Genomic DNA, 20504 nt, shown 5'->3' with positions numbered 1-20504 from the left:
AAAAAGGGGAAAAAAGTTGACAAGGGTCTTCTCTTAATAGAATTTCTTTACATATGGTCCCAAGCCATGTTCTTTGATATAAGTTTTCACCATTTTTTTATTAATAAAACAAAAGGATTCAACTTCTAAAAAAGTCAAAACTTTTCCAATTCCAATTCTCTCTCCCATTCCCAATCCCCAAACCCCACCCTACCCAACCGAAGACCTCCAGCACAGCACTAGTCTCCTCTCCAGTCTCCACAGACCACGATCAGGTTCATCGCACGGTCCAAACCAGTGACACAACCTACCATTCTGCTGTCCTTTCTCCACCACCACTTAATCCCCTCATTTATAAATTTAAGTGACAGTTTTATTTTAATCTAAATTAATCACATAGAATATTAAACTCATAATATATAGTTATTGTTAATTTTTTTATGATTTTTTATATTGTTTGGATCATGTGTTGGCTAGTTCATTTATAATTTTTTTTTTAGCTTCATCAATTGATATAGTTTTTTGTTTTGATTAATTAATATGTGTAGAAATTAGAAGTATGGAACGATATTACAAGCGAAAATCATATCTCGTTGTTGACAAATTAGTCTTTGTAGCTTGTCATATTGTTTGTACAAAAATTGTGAATTAAAAGTTGTAGTCTATTGTTTAATTTTTCAATGTTATATTTAATATTTTTTAAAGCCTTTATATTGGGAGTACTCGATTTTAAAATCTTGGATCTGCCACTGTATTACATGGTTACATAGTGAAATTGCAAATTTATGGATGGCATTTTTGCTCACCACCTTTAAATTATGTTAATACTCACCACCTTACTTATTATCATTAGATGAATTTAAATTTCAATATTTGTCTAGTTAATAAACATAAATCTCAAAATTTAAATTCATTCAATGATTATAATTAAGATGATGAGTATTACAATCACTTGAAATTTGTGAACAAAAATAATCATTTTCTTACAGCTAGACTAGAAAGTGAGAATGACTTCCCATGCATTTAACAGCAAGCAGAATTAAATGTACAACCAATTCGGGGTTGATAAATATTGCTGCAACTTTTTCTTCGGGAGATGGATTGTCTGCCCTTCCATTCTCATGTTCTTCTCATGTCCTCCTGTTTTGTGTGATCACGATTAACTCACGTTAATATTTTATATTAATTTTTTTTATAAAAATAATAAGACAAAAAGCAAATGTTAACGTGCCTTAACTGTGGTCGCACAAAACAGAAAGACATGAGAAAGGTACGAGGAGGGGATGACAGACAATCCATCTCCTTTTCTTCGTTGTGGCTGACAAATTATTTATTGGGGGAGGTTGAACGTCCTTCTCTAGGCCTCTATGCCATCCATGAATCATACATACTGGATATTATTCTTATTTTAATTCTTGGAATAATGCAACTTGCAAGTATACATACATACATACGTACATACATACATACATACATACATATATATATATATATATATATATATATATATGTCCCTCATTGAGTTCTTAGCTAGGGCTACCAACTTGCAACTTGCTGTTTCACATGAATTTTTTCTACAGTGAAAGTGACAGTTCCATGCATGCATAAATATGCCATACCCAGTATTTCCTCCACCCACTTATCACAATAACATCTGGTCACTCCAGTAGGCGTATGGATTGTTTGACAGATGAGAAAAGAGTGTGTTGAGGGTATGAATTTCACTTGGAGAAAAAAAAAAAAAAAAACATTTTATGTGCTTATAAAGAGTTCGGCTATTCTCCATATTGCTAGAATGATTTACCAACAACTCGACCAATGCTTTTGAATCATGTGAGTGAACGTTCCATATATTCTAGCACATAGAGGTTGCTAGTAATGAAGTGAAGTTGGCACCGAAAATATAGTAAGGCATCGCACGTTAAGTTGTCTCAACATCTCAATTGTAGTTTACCTATCAGAAATTTGCATTGTCAATGAATCCATGTATTAGGAGAACATCTATATCTCTGATCAGTTGCACATGCGTAATGGGTTGGTTTGCACATGTTCAGGAAGTAGTTTGCCGATGTTAATCTAAACTAACTATTAATAGAATGTTCTTTGTCAACTAAAAGAGGGTAAAAAGATTATTTAGTCTTTTTATCACACAAAACTATTAAAAGTTTATACACATAAAATGTGTACGCATATGCTAGTTATAATTAATCGAGTGTTTTGCACGTGCTTAATTAAGCTTTCTATCGTGAATGTCGGGGTTCATATACATTACAGAACAGCAGTGAATCTGCGAAGTCCATGAACGATGCAGTACCCAAAGGATAGTTTAATGAGCTCAGCCATGTCCAACCGGCTTGGTAATGAATACTAGTCCCGCCCTCTGGGTAATAGATCGCCTCAATCTAAAAGAACAATACTTAGGTACCTTATGTATTTATTTTTTATTCAGTCCAATTAAAAGATGTTACGTATTTTTTTGTTTTTAAAGTCTAAAAAAATTAATTAACTGTCTATTATATTTTAAAACAATAAAATATGTGTTAAAATATCATTGAACCTAAATCAAAAATTGAATATACGTTGTACTTAATAGTGAGTATCTAATTATTATCCAAATTAAATTTGGACAACTATAATTTAGCTGTCGATACTCATAATGACCCAATATTATCATATAGCGTATGCTAATTTAGGATGTGTTGTAAATCAACATGTCATTGATGATCATCGATTTGAGACCTCACAACTCTCTTTATGCACAAATGATATAGATATCTTCATAGTCACTGAGGGGGTGTATTCAAGTATATTGGAAGGTCCATTGGCTAAAATACCATTTTAACAAACTTCATTCTTACAACAAACTCAACCAATCACAAACTAACAAATGTCACAATCTCATAACACTATAGGTGTTAATTTGCACCTTACTGTTAGTTTTGAAACATCCTTATACGTACATAATACAATGGGTTAAGTGAGGCTTATAATGAAATCTTTACTTCCAACTTTCCTTGGTTTTTTCTTGTAGCTTTCTTTGCTAGTTATTTAATGATATTTGTAAATTGATGATGATTTTTATTATTCGATAATCATTGTTAAAGTTTGCTTCAGTTTTAATTATAAATTTTCCTTTCTGGCATGAATACGTTATTTAGAAGAATTTATTTCTTGAAAATATTATCTTAAGGAGGGGTCTCCTTTTAAATTTTCGCATAGGGCCCTAAAAATACTGTCTGAGATGCCGGTGTCTCTCCCTTTTGATATATCTCCCATCTGCAAGATGGCTTGGATCTGAGGCAACAATTTTCACTTTTACAAAAGAGTAAGTAGCTTTTGACACATTGAGAAAACTTCTCGTCTACTCAATATTGGGGTGTGAAATCATTATTTGGAGCTTTACTTAAGGTTTCTAGTCTCAAATTGTCCAATCCATTGAATTTTAGATTTTCAGTTAAGACCTAATCGAAGAATCATTATATACCTTGACTAATCAATATTCCTGTCAATTCATGGGGTCAAAATTGAAAATAAAAAAAAAAATTGAACAGAAGTGAGGTTTTCTCACCTTCAGCCTTTAAGATATGTGTATGTGTGTGTGTGTGTGTATGTGTGTATATATACACACACACACACTTACATTTATATACCACATGAATGAATAACTTTCTCACATATCCATATGACAGGGTGGAGATTTTGCAAATAAGACAATGAAGGGTTTTAGGATGTGATTGGTAATTAAACTTATCCAGTTTGAGTTCTTGTCATGTTTTGTTTATCTTTTTCCCAGACCACAATTACTGAATGAACTATGACAAACAATTTGTCATTACAACTTGATGATGACATACCCTTTCAACCTATAACGGGTAATTATTTACAGCAGATAAAGATGAGTACAAAGATATATTGCTCCAATTAAATGAGCCTCTATTTCTCATGGCCTGGTGGCAAGACTAGCCTTGAGCTTTTGAATGGTGGCCACATCAGTCTTGAAGGAGATAGCCAAGACACTGTCATGGATAACAGTTGGGAACAAGGTGGAGGGGATTGATACAGTTCCTGCATTTGCACTTCCAAAGGCAGAAGTTGCAAGAGCTGGTTTTTGTGAATCAGCATTGTACTGGAAGTGCAGAAGTCCCTTTGGAAACACAAACAAATCACCCGCTTTAAGTGTTTGGTGTCAACGAAACCGACCTCAAGGGTACCGTAAGCAAGGGAAAGGAGTTCAGCGGAGCGAGGATGAGTGTGTGGTGGGTTAGTAGTGCCGGATGGGAATTCAATGACGGCATAGGAAACACTCTGACCATTGAGAGCAGGGAACTGAGCCAAGCTTGCCTTTAGTATCTTGAAGTCTGCGGGAGGGCCTCCTCCGACAACACGAAAGCCAGTGTATATATGTGAAGAAGTTTCCGTCTACGGTTCCATTTGGGGGCGCTATGAAGTCAGAAATAATGTCTGGGTCTCCAGCCATTGTCATTTGGACAATGGCTAATGAAAAGATTAGTAGTGACAAGAATTTGAGGGTCTAAGTTCTTGAGGCCATGGTTGGAGTAACAGGTTCTCCTTCCCAAAAACTCGATTAACTTGTTTCGGGTAGTTGGATCAGGTTTTCGGGCTTATTATGGAAACTATTTATACAGTTGGGATTGAGTCAAACATAATGCCAAGAAGATGCAAGGGGGTCATCATTATATTATTGAAGCATGGCCTATCTAACGTTAACTATAGATGGAGGTTACAATGTCCTCCTTGTATCGTTTAATGTTGTTTTACAGTTGTTAATTTGTTTGATAATTGTCGTGAATAACATACCGAAGAACTGCTTTTAACTTTTGCAGCTTTTCTTATCTTCATCAACATCAGATATTATACTAATTGGTTGTATATTCCTAGACGTACGTTGGGATCATCTTCGAGTACATTTCATTGCTTTCTATGTCGAAACTAAAGAGACAGGCAAGTAAAGTCGAATGAATTATATGTTTCATTGTCCATAACAAACATGAAGGCAAAAGGGATTTAAATTAAATTGTACAAAACAACCCAGCAGTTAATCTGTCTCATCAATTAAAATTCAAAAAACCGCCAAGGTTATTAATTGCCCGGCATGATCTCCTAATCTCTCCTTGTTTTTCAGTAGTAAGGACTCCAACTGCTCCCAACTTAACCATGGCCTGCCCAAATGTCGTGGAGAAGCTGTTTGCATCGCTGGCTAAGGTTTTCACCATAGCCTGAGTTATGGGGTCCCCAGCTAGTTCTTGGTCGATCTGAAGAATTCCTCTGTGGGCTACTATCTCCTTGTAGAATGAGTTATCAACAATAAATGAACTTTGAGGGTTCTGGTCCAGATTAGTAACATTGGTGCCTTCTGAGTTTTCAGGGCATATAAGTCTCAGCCTTTCCAATAATGAAGATTCCATGTCGGGGTCAGGTTTTCCGGAGCTTTTGAAATTGTAAAGACGATCTTGGAAGAGGTTACAATGTGCCACCCCAACAGTGTGACCACCTACATCATTACAGCGCGCATACTTTAACAAAATCAGCAAGCCAGGCATATAACACATCACGACTTTATTTTAACAAAAAAAATTCAAAAATTTGAAGAACACGAAATGAGAGAGCTGAAGCATATATATTGTTTTAGAACCAACTTTACCCAGAAGATAAACCATGTCACTTGCATAGAGTCCTTTTCTAGCAAATGCTGCAACTGAATCAGACACTGACATTGAGGGATTTGGGAGGTCAACATCTGATGCTTGAGACACGAAGCCATCCCTTCTCCCTGTTTGTACTTCGTATCGCCCTCCTCCACCCTGAAAGGCATAAATAAAAATTTCACGTTGTCAATGTAATTTTAATAGGTTGCCCTACTAACAAAGTTTAAGGCGTGCTTATTTTCGACTTCACCACGGTGGTGATACGAACAATTGATATACCACCCAGTATACTTAGTTTTCACCATATACAATCACTCACTTTAATCATCTGTCAGTTACAAGTTCACACTAAGTCTTGTCAAATTACATGATCGAATTTCATCGTGAAGAACTAGCTATGATTGTCATTGTCATTATTTACATAATTACATACCATGATATCTAAATGCTATTTAGCATTAATCCATGATTATTGGTGCAATTAACTATGTTATAAGAGCTTATAATGATCAAGCTTAGGTACGATAATAAAGTAATTTAGTTTGGATTCCAAATAAATTAAAATTAGAATCAAATTTTAAACAGAAAAAGATTTTATTTACCCAAAATACAGCTTCTCTGGTAGCAATTGCAATGATATCAGCGCAAGAGACAACTCCTCGGCATTCGCTTTCCACGGCGGTCTTGGCGGCATCAATGACATCATAACCCCGTACACTTAGGTTCGGAGGAGCTGTTTTCTCAGTGGAGCTTCCATCTAGTAGAATGGATGCATCACATCCCTTTTCAAGAAACACAGTAGCATATTAGCCTATGCTGATCTTACTCATATTAGAAACGTGGGCAGTAAATGTGGTCCAAATAACCTAACCCTTTGTCTTACTAAAAATAAAGAAACTTACATTGACAAAGCAATCGTGAAAATGCATGCGAATGAGGGCAGCAACAATTGTCTGATTTTTGAAAAACTTTTCCTTTACTACACGCGCTACAATTTCTTCAACATCTATAGACCGGCCACATTTCCCCTTGTAAAATCCTACCTCCAGTGCCCCGGAACAGTGGCCTGAGAGTGCCACCAGTACGAGCCCAATTGCTAGTGCCACTGCAGCTGTGCTAGACATTTTCATATTGATCTTAATTGAATTGTGGAAATGCTAATTGATGAACAATATATATGCATGGAATACCATGAGTTTAGTACTGTTTCAAGTTGTATGGTTTGCACATCTTCTTGCCTACCAAACATGCTGTCATGTATGCTGTAACTTGCCGACTAAACGTGCAGTCATGTAAGGGTACAATGGAGTTTGGAATATACATCTGAAAGAACAGCCAAGAGTTTCCTATGAGAATTAGAAAATGGGAAGGTCAAAGATTGCGTTTTTAGGTATCATTGAAATCTTGCTTTAGCTGGTCCTTGATTTAATAAATAATTACAGTGTGGACCTTCATGACCAGTGGGGTCATGTCTAACTTTCTTATTTCTTATATTTATTTTCATCTCTTGATCCGGTGTCACTTGATGACCATGAGCCATTTGCGTGTGGATATATATATATATATATATATATATATGCCAATAGGCGCTAATTTGCCTAAAATGTCTATGCTCAACGTTTTGAGTGTTTTTTTTTTTTTTTTGACAAGAAAGAAAGGGAACTGTTATTAGCACTCCAAAAATCTCATTCTACACTCATCACAAGTGTATTTTTCTTTCTAATATAGAAAGTTTGGAGTGTCAAATGAGATTTTTGGAGTGCTAATAACAATTCCCAAAAGAAAACATTGTTTTGAGCATTACGCAAATTTATTTCCTAAACTTGTACTTCATTGGTTGCTTACCCCTTGAACTTTTAATTTGACTACATTTCCCCTGAACTCTTATAAATAGCCAATTTCGCTCTATGGTCATGTTACCTTATGTAGGAGGGTTTTTGTATCGAAGGCTTTGATGGGCTTGTGTTATACATAGACAAGCCAAAACCTTCATGTTCCCTATTTATGAGTTAGCAAGGACTAGGCCCAAAGCATCTTGAAGGAAAAGCAAGTCCTAGGGAATGCTTTATTGTTCTTCCAGCAGCTCCTAGGTGTTTGGTCTGGTGTTATGTTGAGTGCTTACGGTGCTGATGAGGTGCTTCCACTGTTGATGAGGTGTTTCTGCGGTAGCTAATAATCTTCCCGTGATTGTGGAAGTTCTTTCCGCAACCAAAGAAATTCTTCCATTGGAATGCTTCCCATGGTAGTCGCATGTTTTCCTCGCTGATAAAGTGTTTCCACGATAGACGAATTTTTCCCTCACTAATTCTAGCGGCTTTGAGGAGTATTTGTTAAACTAACAAACACTGGGAATGACTAAGTAATCACAATAAACTATGACTTGCCCAAATGATGCGTGGTGTGGAAGCTAAAAGCCCACTAGTATGGCATGAGAGAGGAAGATGTTCTATGGTATTGAAGTAGCTAATCTAGGGTTCTAAATGGTTTGATAGTAAGCTTATGGTATGAATCAGAGTGAAGGAAAAGGTTTGGAACTCTTGAGTTAAGGTTTCCAACATGTAGAGATAGTTTTTTCTCTGCTTGGTGCTTTCTTTCCCCCTTCCTTCCTCCTTTTTCCAACATATTGGTCCCTTTAATTCTTCCAAATATGTTAATTCTTCCCTTATTTTTTCGGTGGCTGCAACTACCAAGTTCCCTTTTCGTGTAACACTACAAAAGGCTGGGAGTTTCTTCTTTCCTGCATCAAGTACCACAACACCTTTCCTGCACCAAGTCTTATAGCATGATTCCATCTTTGGCAACGCTCCCCTTGGTTTCTCGTCTTGTTTTCCTGTATGAGCTTGGAAAGGAAAGATTCTTTTCTCCACAATAAAAGGGTGCACAACTCTAGGTCAAAAAGTGACAGTTTTAGTTTGGTCAGCTTTAGGTTTTTGGGGACCTGATTTAGCTTGGTCAGCCTTGGGTTTTTGGTTGGTTCTTGAATATCTTAGCTAGTTTGTAAAGGAAATGGTAAAGATAAAGCAGTTCTTTCTCAAGCCTTCCCACGTGAAGCCAAAATCATGGGTTTGAACTTTTGGTGCTCTCAAGCAACTCAAAGTCTTTCACAATTATGAATCCATATAGGCCCAATAAACTTTGTAACCATCCACACCGTGACCCACTCGGCAAGCCTGTTACGTGGCTTGGGCTCATTTAAGCGTTGCATGCTTGGCACCACTCGAATTATAATATCAATACATTAATATTATAATACGGCTTGGCACGATAAATATGCTTGATTTGCATGGGCTTGGCATGATTTAACAAACGTCAAATAAACTATTATTTTATTGGCATGGCATGATCGTAAATTCGTATACTCCTCGTTTTCGCACTTTGCATGGATTTAACTTGGCTTGTGACGCTTTTGCGATGATTGGGTTATGGGACATGATTGGACCTGTAGGCGAGATTTTTGGGACCCAATACCTTACATTATTTAAATTTTCATTAAAAATTGTCACGTTTCAAGAAATGTAGAGTATCAATAACATTTAGAAATGATAAACAAAAAATAACAAAGAATGAATGAGAGTATAAAGGAATGGGTATGGGTATGGGATAAACAACTCCTCTCCATCCCTCCTCATCCTCCTCCTCTTCTTCCTCGTCCTCCATGGTAATCCCATTCATTGACTTTTCAGGTATGAAATATCTAAAGGCATTTTTTTTTTCATTCCTTGACATGTTAGCAAATACATTTACTTTTTCATTCCTTGACATGTTAGTAAACACATGTGATATGGATTTTACCACATACGCAAAAGGGTTAAAAACTCATATATTACTTGCAAGAATGACAAGGTTATTGTAATATAAATGGATCTTGCAAGGTCGTTCTCCATAAGAATTATTAAATAAATCAAAGCAAATCAAATTCCAATTAATTGTTGTAAAGGAGAAAATTGAGGTGATTTATTTTCATGAACTAATTTAATAAAACGAATTTGACTAATAAAAATAAGACAATTTGCAATATTAAAGCCGAAGGGAAAAGAAAACAGTTTTGGAAAAATCAAATTAAGAAAGCACTAGGGATCCGCCGTCACCTTAACAATCCTATATAGTTCTCCCAATTACTTATGACTTATACATGCATATTTCGAAGGTTAGGTTTTCCTAATATATGCCTACTTAGACCCCCAACATAGAGCGTATATCAAACATGCAATCCATATGTGGTATTCAGATCAAATCTAAACATACATGACTCATTAAGTATTGTGAAACCTTTTGAAAAACCGTGCAACCCTTAAGACATGATATTCATCCTAAGTGAACTTGCACATATTAATCACAAGAAGCCTTCGTCAATTTCAAGGATCGATCTCCGACCAAAATTGCATCAAATTACTTTTCTAAAAAATCCTAATGGTTATCAAGCATTAAGGCAATTAAATAGTTTAAACCAGTGATTAATAATTCGAAAACTTGCATGCATCTAATCATAAGCAAATTGAAGAGAAACTACATATCTTGCTAAGGCTCGTGGCCTCACCCTAGCAAAAAGAGAATTAGTTACGCATATTCATAATAAAAATCATAAAGTTCTTTATTGAAATAATAAAAGATCGACAACACCTAGAATAGAAAAAGTTTGAAAACCTCTATGCTTGGCCAATTTCCTCTCTTTAAGAACGCACGGAGAAGAAGTTATAAGAATAAAGCCAGCCAAACTTATTTAACCTAGCAGAAATTAAATCATCCTAATAAAAGGTCTTCCAATCGAACTAGGAAACTAAATACTAAAATAAAATAGGAAACATAATCCTAAATTAAATGGTAAAATTCGCCTAAAATCTGAATAGCCACGTTTTGGACCCCTAAAATTCTCCAAAACCAGCCCAATATAGCTGGATTTAAGGTTTGAAATATTCTGAACACTTTTCCAGAAGGCCACGAACCTATCAGAGGTCATCTCGGGCTCCAACAACGCAATTTAAGCCCGGAAACGTTATTTTCCAGCACTGCACACTACTCCTTTATTTCGTCGCCAGAAAATAACCGCTTAGTAGAAAAATCCCAAATTTTGATACGAACACGCCAAGAGACACACAAACGTCCTCTAATTTGAATCACTCTAAAATTCGTCCGTTTGATCATGTTGTACTTCAGAGGAAATCGAATATCTTATATTGAAAATATATATCAAAATATCAAAATTCTGCCAAAATAATTATCAAAACATAATAAAAATAGGGTAAAATATATAATATAAAATTAACTCATCAACATGAATGCGAAGCACTCCCATTTTCTTGGTTATTAGTAAACCTAATAATGGGCACGACACCCATTCCTTACAAATCCATTCTTTCTAAGTAAACATGCTCTTAATGAGATGCATGTAAACTTTTTTTAATGGTAGATTGGATGAAATGCAGGAAAACTTGAGAATAGGAAGAAATTAGCCCTTTATAATAGTTCAAGAGTAAAATTGTCCAAAATAAAATTTTAGCTGGCAAATCAATAATAAGGTACATGTAGTTAATTATCGGGGAAAATTGATTAGATACTCTAGTTTTGCATCTTGATTTTAGCTTAGAGTGTTTAATCTTGGGTAACAAAGAAAATCACTGCTTGCACTTTACTATCCTTAGATAATCGCATACACATACAATCACTAACAAATTAAACATGTCATGCAGATTCACATTCGTTTATAAATTCATCTATAGTTATTGGTTGCTATGAGTAATATTACTATTTCAAAACTAGACTAAGACGAAGAAGATGAATTTGAACAACCATTTTAAGAGAGATTAATATTTTTCTATCAAGTATTAGTGGTGTGTCAAAAAATATTAAAAAAATAAAAAGCTGTTGGGAAAATAACCTAGGATGTGTGAATATAATCTCTCAATTTTAAACCTGCAAATTTCAACTTATAAACCACTATTCTTGAATTTCTTTTTTTTTTTTTGGACAACGATATTTTTATACTAAGCGGGAGGGATGTAGCGCTTCACACTAGGCTTGTAGTAATATGATTCAAATTTGTTTTTTATGAGACTTGAACCTAAGACTTCTCACTTAAAAGTGAAAAGAAATATCATTAAATCGTAATATGGTACCACTATTTTTGAATTAAGAACAAAATCAGATGCTAAATAATTTCTCGTTCATGAAATGAATAAGGAATAACAAAAGTTGGAAACCTAGTGGACCAAAATAAAAGGGAATTGTTATTCATATTCTAAAATTTTCATTTTATACTCTATACTTTCTACAATTAAAAAGAAAATTAAACTTATAAAAAATATAAAATGAAAATTTTGAAGCAGTAATAATAGTTTCCAAATAAAAAGGTTGAAAACTTGAAAACCTTTTCATGCGACACCGACTCTATACGCGATCTCCTACGGCCATCTGTCCACATTGTCTTGGATCCAAAACGACATCAGATTGGAGTATCACTCCAAGTATCCAATTCAAACCCTCAAAAATCCCAACCCACTCTTGCTCTCTGTCCGAACACCCAAAAAGAGTGGTAATTTGGCCGGCACTCCATGGGCAAAAAGGTCAAATGGAGCTGGACCTCCGCCGCAATCGGAGCGGCATCGGCTCTAGCCATGACGGCGCTCTTGTCGTCAAAGCCCAAAGACCCAACCTTCCACCTCATCTCAATCAACCTCACCTCCTTCAAGCTCAACCTCCCAGTCCTCGAAGCCGACCTCATCCTCACCGTACATGTCACCAACCCCAACATCACCCCCGTCCACTACTCCTCCACCGCCATGTCCATCTTCTACCACGGCTCCCTTCTCGGCTCTGCCCAAGTCCAGGCCGGCTCTCAGTCACCCAAATCGTGCCAGCTGCTCCGGCTGCCAGCTCGGCTCGACGGGCTGCAGCTGGCCCAGCACGCTGCTAGCTTTGTTGCCGACGTGGCGAAGCGGGAGATGGTGCTCGACGCCGCTGTGGATATCGCCGGCACGGCGAGGGTTTTGCTGTGGGATCACAAGTTTAAGGTGCACGTGGATAGTCACGTGACGGTTGATCCAGTTTTTCTTGATGTCATTGAACAGGAAAATAAGTCCGAGATGGAGATTTTTATTGCTTGATTAGTGGTTGGGATCATGAACTATAACTCTGTGTTATGCAAAATGCATTTAGTTAATGCAATGAAAAATATGATTTTATTTTATTTTCTTTTTATTCCAGCAGGGAAGCCTAGAAAAAATTCAACATAAAAGTACAAAATCTACCCAGTCTAGTAACTATTGTGCTAACTACGACCTTCTCCTTCTATAGTTGCCGGCGTGTCAAATTGCAACCGAACTTGGTCGAGCAAATATGATGATTGTGGTGGTGTGGTGATGAAATTGTCTATTCTAAAGTTGGGGAGAAAGTGACTATAACTTGGCTACAGTGAAATTTGGAATTAGGGGATTTCACTTTATTTATGAAATTGCTTTTTTTCTTTTTTTGGGCCGAAGGTCTTGATTTTGCTCTTTTGTCCCTTATTTGGGCTGTTAAAGAGTGAAGCATTTGTGTCAAACTGACTGTAATGCCTATTTTGATTTGAGATCCAAAGGCCGATAATAAAAGATTGGTGGGCATTATTGTCATTCTTGGTTTGGGAGAGGGTGGGGTTCTATTGCTGAAATCTAGGGGCGGGTCTGAGATTGGGTGAGGGGAAATCAAAAAGAGAGAGCGAGGTAGGAAGGTGGGTTTAACCTGGTATTTTCAACCTGATCAGTTAATTCAATCCAATTCAACCCGTTAAAATTAGTATTCGGGTGAATGATAAACGGGTTGGATGATTAATGGGTCAACCCGTTAATCATCCATTAAATAACGGGTCATTTTGGATGAATCCGTTAACCACCCATTATGGAGGAATGTTGGCCTGGCGAACGAAGTCGACCATGATTGCGGTGCCGCTGATGTTTTGGATAATTTTATTTGTGATACGAGGGAATTGACGAAAGGAAATGGAAGGGTGGGACTCCCACCGTGGGAGTGGAAGATGCGAAAGATGTAGGCGGGGTCTGAGCTCTTTGTTTGCTTCAAAATTCTCAATTTTTTCCCTTTTTCGCTTCTGGGTTTTGTTTTCTGCATCAGTTTTGCATTAAATTTTTACATTTACTAGAAAAACAAACATGCAACTCACCTGGGTTCTTAATTTTTTCCATTGATGGTATCTTTTTTGTTCCTAAAGACTGTGTTTTTGACTTAGGAACTAAAGATGAAATTTGAAATATTTTATCTCATTGATGATTATAAATATAAAAGTTGAAATTTTGTTTTGTTTTATCCCATTGAATGTGAAATGTGTTAATTTGTTGTCATGATCATGTATGTATGTCAATGCCATGGTGTTTTATGTTGTGAGACAGTAGTTGGGTAAGCAGTCATCAACCATGATGGTGACACCGCAGATTTGGATCAATGATGGGAACCTGGTGGTTCCTGGAAGGACTAGTTTGATTGGAGTTCCAGACAACATCGTACTTAGGGGTGTCGAAGAAGCTGCCGTAGGTGTAAAGAATGGTGAGGGAGAACTTGTGGGGGCCGTAGCGGTGGATGAGCTTGCCGAGCTCCATCATGGAGATGATGTGACCCATTCCTGCAGCTACGTACAACATTATTACGTCTACCATGGCGGCTGCTACTGCTCATTTGTTTGGGTTTGGTGTTGTGTTTTCTCTTGAAATTATTTGATTTGATTTGATTTGAAAGAAAAGAAAAGAAAGAAAAAAAAAATTGTTAACGGGTGAAACGGATGATCCGTTAGTTTAACGGGTTAAGTTCGGATGACTCGTTAGATTAACGAGTCAGGTTAAACCCGGCCCAAACCCAGTAAACCCGACCCGTTTACAGGTCTAGGTGGGTTGTAGAGGCAGAGGGAAAACGGGTGGGGTAGGGGCGCTAAACAGGAAGAAGTAAGGCTTTGAACAAAAGCACGCAAGGTGCCTTTGTGCTTTATTTCAATTCAGTGAGAGAGAAAGAGACGGATAAGTCGGAATCTTGGTGACGCGTGTTATTTTCACTACTTTTTTCCCTCTCCTTCGTCGCCTAATCTGGCAAAAATTCATCATCTTCATCTCCGTCGCTCACATTATCGTAAAAAATTTCAAAACCTCAAACCAATAAATCGCAAAAAACCTCAAACCCTCAGATTAACAAAGAGAAATCCCACATTTAATCAAACTTTGAAAATAATTGTTAATATCCCAAAATATGGGTTTAACCTTGACCTGCGGCAACAATGGTGAAATTGCAGAGAGAAGAAGAGAACAATTGAAAAGTATTTTTTAATATTAATTTCATATATGACCGTTGCCTCATTCAAAGAGGATATAACAACTTTTGCTGCCTTCACCAAGTGCGTGAACGCTAGCTTAGCACAACAAATCAAAAGTCTATTAAACCAGCCCTATTTAGAATCTATTACAAAAATACCCACAAATTCTCCTAACAATTAACTCCCTATTACAATTTCGTCTAATGTCCTGCGATTAAGGCAATCTCAAAATTGGGATCATAACAATACTTCCCCCTTCAAGAACCTTGTCCACAAGGTTTTTATAGAGAAAAATCTAAAAAGTGTGCTTTAAATTCTTCAAAATCCTCCCAAGATGCATCAGCAACCTTTTGTCCCATCTAATGAACCAATAGTTGTACTCCAACCGAGATACCCTTCTGGCCAGAATTTCTTTGGGAATTTTCAAGGATAATCCATCATCAAGGACCTGTGGAAAGGTAGCATGCAACTCAGTGCCAGTTCCCAATTTCTTCTTGAGGCAGCCACATAGAAGACGAATAAATCTTGCTCTCCATAGGAAACCTGAGCTTATAAGCCATTTCTCCCACGCTTTCAATCACTTCATAGGGTCCATAAATCTTTGGTTGTAGTTTGTGGTAGCTATGTGTTGCCAAAGATTGTAACTGATATGGAATTGATTTCAAGAAAACTGAATCTCCCACTGCAAATTGTCTTTCACTTCGTTTTTTATCAGCTTTAACTTTCATTCGATTTTTAGCTAACTCCAAATTACACTTCAACATAGCTAACACCTTGTCTCTCTCTATAAGACTTTGTTCTACTGAGTATATGGTAATACTGCCCACTTCATAAGCAACCATGTGTGGTGGGGGATAGTTGTACACCAATTCGAAAGGGCTGAACCTAGAAGAAGTGTGATATGAAGTATTAAAGCACCATTCAGCCCAAGCAAGCCATTTGACCCAAGACCTAGGCTGTCCTCCCACAAAGCATCTCAGATAGGTTTCTAAACACTTATTCATCACCTCAATTTGCCCATCACTCTGAGGGTGATAACCATAGCTTATACATAATTTAGAATTCTACAATTTAAAGAACTTTTTTCCAAAATGCACTGATAAAGATGAGGTCCCTATCACTAACAATAGATTAAGGCATGCCATGCAATTTAAACACTTTGTCAATGAAAACCTGTGCAACTCTAGCAGCTATGTAGGGATGAGACAAAGCTATAAAGTGTGAGTCCTTTAGGCCATCTCCAACCAAAGGGTCCAGAGGGCCAAAAATAGCCTGAAACCCGTCTCTAACCGAGGGCTAGGCCAGATAGCTCGTGGGCCCCACAAAATCTGAAAGGGCCAAAGGGCTGGCCCAATACAGCCAGCCTGCCAGCCCCGGGCTGGGCCAGAAATCTGAGCATTCATGTCGGATATAACCGACATCAATATAATATATTCCTGTTGGTTATATCCGACAGGAATGCTAGGCCAAATTTTTAAATGCAACAGCTAGACGTTATTTTTTATTTATTTATTTTTACAGTTTTTTTTTTCTATAACTTCTATTGTACAAAATTTAAATTTAATTTGTTGTTTTTAAATTTAAGTTGTTGTAGTTTTTAAATTTAAACAATAAATTATGTTTGGCCCTATAGCTCTTGGGTCCTCAGTTGGAGACGGTTTTTTGTGACAGGGCTAAAACAAATCCTATGGCCAGCCTTCGGTTGGAGATGGCCTTAGATAGCCTATCTACCACAACCATGATCATTGATTTACCTTTACACAAAGGCAGCCCAACTATGAAGTCCATACTGATATCAATCCACACCTTAAGTGGAATAGGCAGTAGGTGCAACAAGCCTGGTGCAGAGGTTGTTTAGAACTTATTTTGCTGACACACATGGCAATTAGCTATGAATTTTCTAACTCTTTCTTCAACCCATGCCAATAGAACCTTTTCTTCAACCTATGATATGTTTTCACCACTCTTTGATGGCACAGCAGGAGTAGAGTGATGCTTGTCTAACAATCTGCTTCTCCACTCAGAGTCTGGACTTAGAACAATTCGTTTCTTGTAGCATAAGAATCCAATTTCAAGTGAGAATCTAGCAAGTGTTAAGCTACCATTGCCAGTATCAAGACTCTCTAAAACCTTCCTTGTCTTTGCTGCAATCCAACTATCATGTTCATTGTTCCTTCTGAGATCATCCAACCATCCACCATAGGGGTATGAAATGAATGCACATTTAGCAGAAGCAAGAGGAGGATATTCATGAAGTTGAGAAGTTCCATGGACCCTAGATAATGCATCTACTACAACATTGTCATGCCCTGATTTGTATTGGATCTCATAATCAAAACCTAAGAGTTTAGACACCTATTTATGTTGGAAAGGTGTGTTAGCCCTTTGGTTCAAGAAGTATTTAAGACTGTTATGGTCTGTTTTAATCACAAAATGTCTACCTTGGAGGTAACTTTGCCATTTCTTAATTGCATAAACAATGACAATCAATTCCTTCTCATAAGTGGATAGAGCTTGATTTCGAGGACCCAATGACTAACTAATGAAAGCTATGGGCCTCCTTCCTTGCTACAATATTGCACCAATACCATAACCCGAACCATCACATTCAATTTCAAAGGGTTTAGAAAAATCAGGGAGTGCCAAGACTTGAGGGGAGGCCATGGTAGCCTTAAGTTTTTGAAAAGCTTCAGCAACAGCACTATTCCATTCAAAACTATCTTTTTTGGTAAGATTGTACAAGGGTTGACAAATTCCCCCATACCCTGGGATAAACTTCTTGTAATAACCTATTAATCCCAAAAAACCTCTTAATTGCTTGACATTTTTTGGCACATGCCAGTCTTTGATTGCTTGCATCTTATTTGGGTCAACTTCCACCCTATCTTGAGACACAATATGGCCTAAATACTCAACCCTACTTTGCCCAAATGAACATTTAGACTTCTTAAGCTACAACTTGTGGTGCTGCAATATGTCAAATATCATTCTTAGATGTGCTAAATGATCAGACCAACTTTTACTATAAATCAACAAATCATCAAAGAAGATAAACACAAACTTCCTCAAATAAGGTTTAAAGGTCATTCATTAAGTTTTGAAAGGTTGACAGGGCATTAGTGAGCCCAAAAGGCATGACTAAGAATTCATAATGCCCTTCATGCGTCTTGAAAGTAATTTTATTCACATTAGCTGGTTTCATTAGAATTTGATGGTACCCGGACCTTAAATCTAGTTTGGAGAAGTAATTGGCACCAAACAATTCATCTAGTAAATCATCAATCAAGGGAATAGGGTACTTATCCTTAATTGTGAAGACATTAAGTTCTCTATAATCAATGCGCATCCTCCAACTGCCCTTTTTCTTCTTCACCAAAAATACTGGAAAAGCAAAATGACTATGACTAAGCCTAATAAATCATGCATCCAAGAGCTCTTACACAACCTTCTTAATCTCATTTTTCTGTAAATGACCATAGTGATAAGGCTAATGTTCGGGGGTTTGGCATCAGGAAACAAATGAATATGGTGATCATGTATTCTAGAAGAAGGTAATTGGGAAGGGACAACAAACAGCTCATCAAAGTCACCAAGGAGAGACTGCATCTCTTGTAATTAGTGTTGAGTAAGCTCACTAGCCTCAACCTTCCTAGTCTTAATGGAATACGAAAACAATCCTAGATTAGAATTGTAAAGTTCCTTGTCCAAGTGTTGCAGGGTAACTTCTTGAATAGATGGATCCACAAGAAGAGTGTGGTACAATTTAAACTATTCCTAATCTTTAGTAAATGCCATGGTAAGTTGTGGGAAGTCCCACAAAACTGGACTAACTGTGGACAGTGATAGAGATTTTACCACACACGCAAAAAGGGACAGTGATAGAGATTTTACCACACACGCAAAAAGGGTTAAAAACTCCTATAATACTTGCAAGAATGACAAGGTTATTGTAGTATAAAAGAATCTCGCAAGTTCATTCTCCACAGGGATTATTAAATAATTCGAAGCAAACCAAATTCCAATTGATTATTGTAAAACATAAATTTGAGATGATTGATTTTTATGACCTATTTTAATAAAACGGATTTAACTAATATAAATAAACTAATCTGCAATGTTAAAGATGAAGAAAAAGGAAATAGTTTTGTAGAAATAAAATTAAGAAAACACTAGGGATCCGCCGTCACCTTAACAATCATATATAGTTCTCTCAATTACTTATGACTTATACATGTATATTTCGTAGGTTAGGTTTTCCTAATATATGCCTACTTGGACCCCCAATATAGAGCATATATCAAACATGCAATCCGTCTGTGGTATTGAAATCCAATGTAAACAAGCATGACCCATTAAGTTCTATGAAACCTTTTGAAAAACCATGCAACCCTCAAGACGTAGTATTCATCCTAAGTGAACTTGCACATATTAATCACAAGAAGCCTTCATCAATTTCAGGGACCGACCTCCGACCAAAATTACATCAAATTACTTTTCTAAACATCCTAATGGTGATCAAGCATTAAAATAATTAGATAGTTTAAATCAGTAATTAATAATTCAAAAACTTGCATGCATATAATCATAAGCAAATTGAAGAGAAACTACATATTCTTGCGAAGGCTCGTGGCCTCACCCTAGGAAAAAGAGAATTAGTTACACATATTCATAATAAAAATCATAAAGTTCTTTATTGAAATAATAAAAGATTGAGAACACCTAAAATGGAAAAAGTCTGAAAATCTCTACGCTTGGCCAATTTTCTCTCTTCAAGGAACGCACGGAGAAGAAGTAGCAAGAATAAAGCCGGCCAAGCTTATTTAACCTAGCAGAAATTAAATCATCCTAATAAAAGGTCTTCCAATCGAACTAGGAAACTAAATAACTAAAATAAAATAGGAAACATAACCCTAAACTAAATGATAAAATTCGCCTAAAATCTGAACAGCCACGTTTTGGACTCCTAAACTGCTCCAAAACTGGCCCAATACAGCAAGATTTCAGGTTTGAAATATTCTAAACACTTTTCTAGAATGCCACGAACCCATCAGAGGTCATCTCGGGCTCCAAAAACGCAATTTAAGCCCAAAAACGTCATTTTCCAGCACTGCACACTGCTCATTTATTCTGTTGCCAGAAAATAATTGCTTGGTATAAAAATCCCAAATTTTGACACGAACATGTCAAGAGACACGAAAACATCCTCCAATTTGAATCACTCCAAAATTCGTTCGTTTGACCACGTTTTGCTCCAGAGGAAGTTGAATGTCCTATATTGAAAAGATAAATCAAAGTATCAAATTCTACCAAAATAATTGCCAAAGCATACTAAGAATAAGGTAAAATATTCATCAGACAACCAATGAACACCCAAGACTACATCACAGTCCCCCCCAATGGTAGTGAGTACAAATCCACTGTGTAATTATAACCACCCAAAGAAAGAGCAGTATACTCATAGCACCCTGAGCCTTTTACTTGACCCCCATCTGCTATCATGACTTCAAAAGAATTTGTGGCATGAGCTTGTTGTATCTAAAGTTTCAGCAACTTAGAATCAATAAAATTATGAG

At 36.7% G+C, this 20504-nt stretch overlaps 2 protein-coding genes and 1 pseudogene across 2 annotated transcripts; 1 reads left to right on the top strand and 2 right to left on the bottom strand.

Annotated features, from left to right (window-relative positions):
• Positions 1–3919: 3919 nt before the first annotated feature.
• Positions 3920–4528, bottom strand: LOC137714880 (putative germin-like protein 9-2; annotated as a pseudogene).
• Positions 4529–5048: 520 nt separating this feature from the next.
• On the bottom strand, positions 5049–6775 carry LOC137714975 (peroxidase 60). Its single transcript, XM_068454161.1, has 4 exons — positions 6548–6775; positions 6248–6427; positions 5642–5801; positions 5049–5491 (listed from the first exon to the last, which is right to left on the bottom strand). The coding sequence occupies exons 1-4, from the start codon at positions 6773–6775 to the stop codon at positions 5049–5051; spliced, it is 1011 nt and encodes a 336-aa protein (XP_068310262.1).
• A 5340-nt stretch (positions 6776–12115) lies between these two features.
• Positions 12116–12828, top strand: LOC137716465 (uncharacterized). The gene has a single exon (XM_068455924.1). The coding sequence runs from the start codon at positions 12194–12196 to the stop codon at positions 12743–12745; it is 552 nt and encodes a 183-aa protein (XP_068312025.1). The 5' UTR covers positions 12116–12193; the 3' UTR covers positions 12746–12828.
• Positions 12829–20504: the final 7676 nt, after the last annotated feature.

Source organism: Pyrus communis, chromosome 14 (assembly GCF_963583255.1).
Source record: "Pyrus communis chromosome 14, drPyrComm1.1, whole genome shotgun sequence".
Classification (NCBI taxonomy): domain Eukaryota; kingdom Viridiplantae; phylum Streptophyta; class Magnoliopsida; order Rosales; family Rosaceae; genus Pyrus; species Pyrus communis.
The sequence above is the reverse complement of the archived record's forward strand: the minus strand, read 5'-3'. Positions and strand labels throughout refer to the sequence as shown.

Excerpts from the sequence above, each read along its gene's own strand:
- LOC137714975 (XM_068454161.1), bottom strand. The coding sequence starts at position 6,775 with ATGAAAATGTCTAGCACAGCTGCAGTGGCACTAGCAATTGGGCTCGTA. Across the intron at positions 6,428-6,547 it reads TTCACGATTGCTTTGTCAAT|GGATGTGATGCATCCATTCT; the intron begins GTAAGTTTCTTT and ends TTTCTTGAAAAG. Across the intron at positions 5,492-5,641 it reads TGACATGGTTTATCTTCTGG|GTGGTCACACTGTTGGGGTG; the intron begins GTAAAGTTGGTT and ends GTAATGATGTAG.
- LOC137716465 (XM_068455924.1), top strand. The coding sequence starts at position 12,194 with ATGGGCAAAAAGGTCAAATGGAGCTGGACCTCCGCCGCAATCGGAGCG.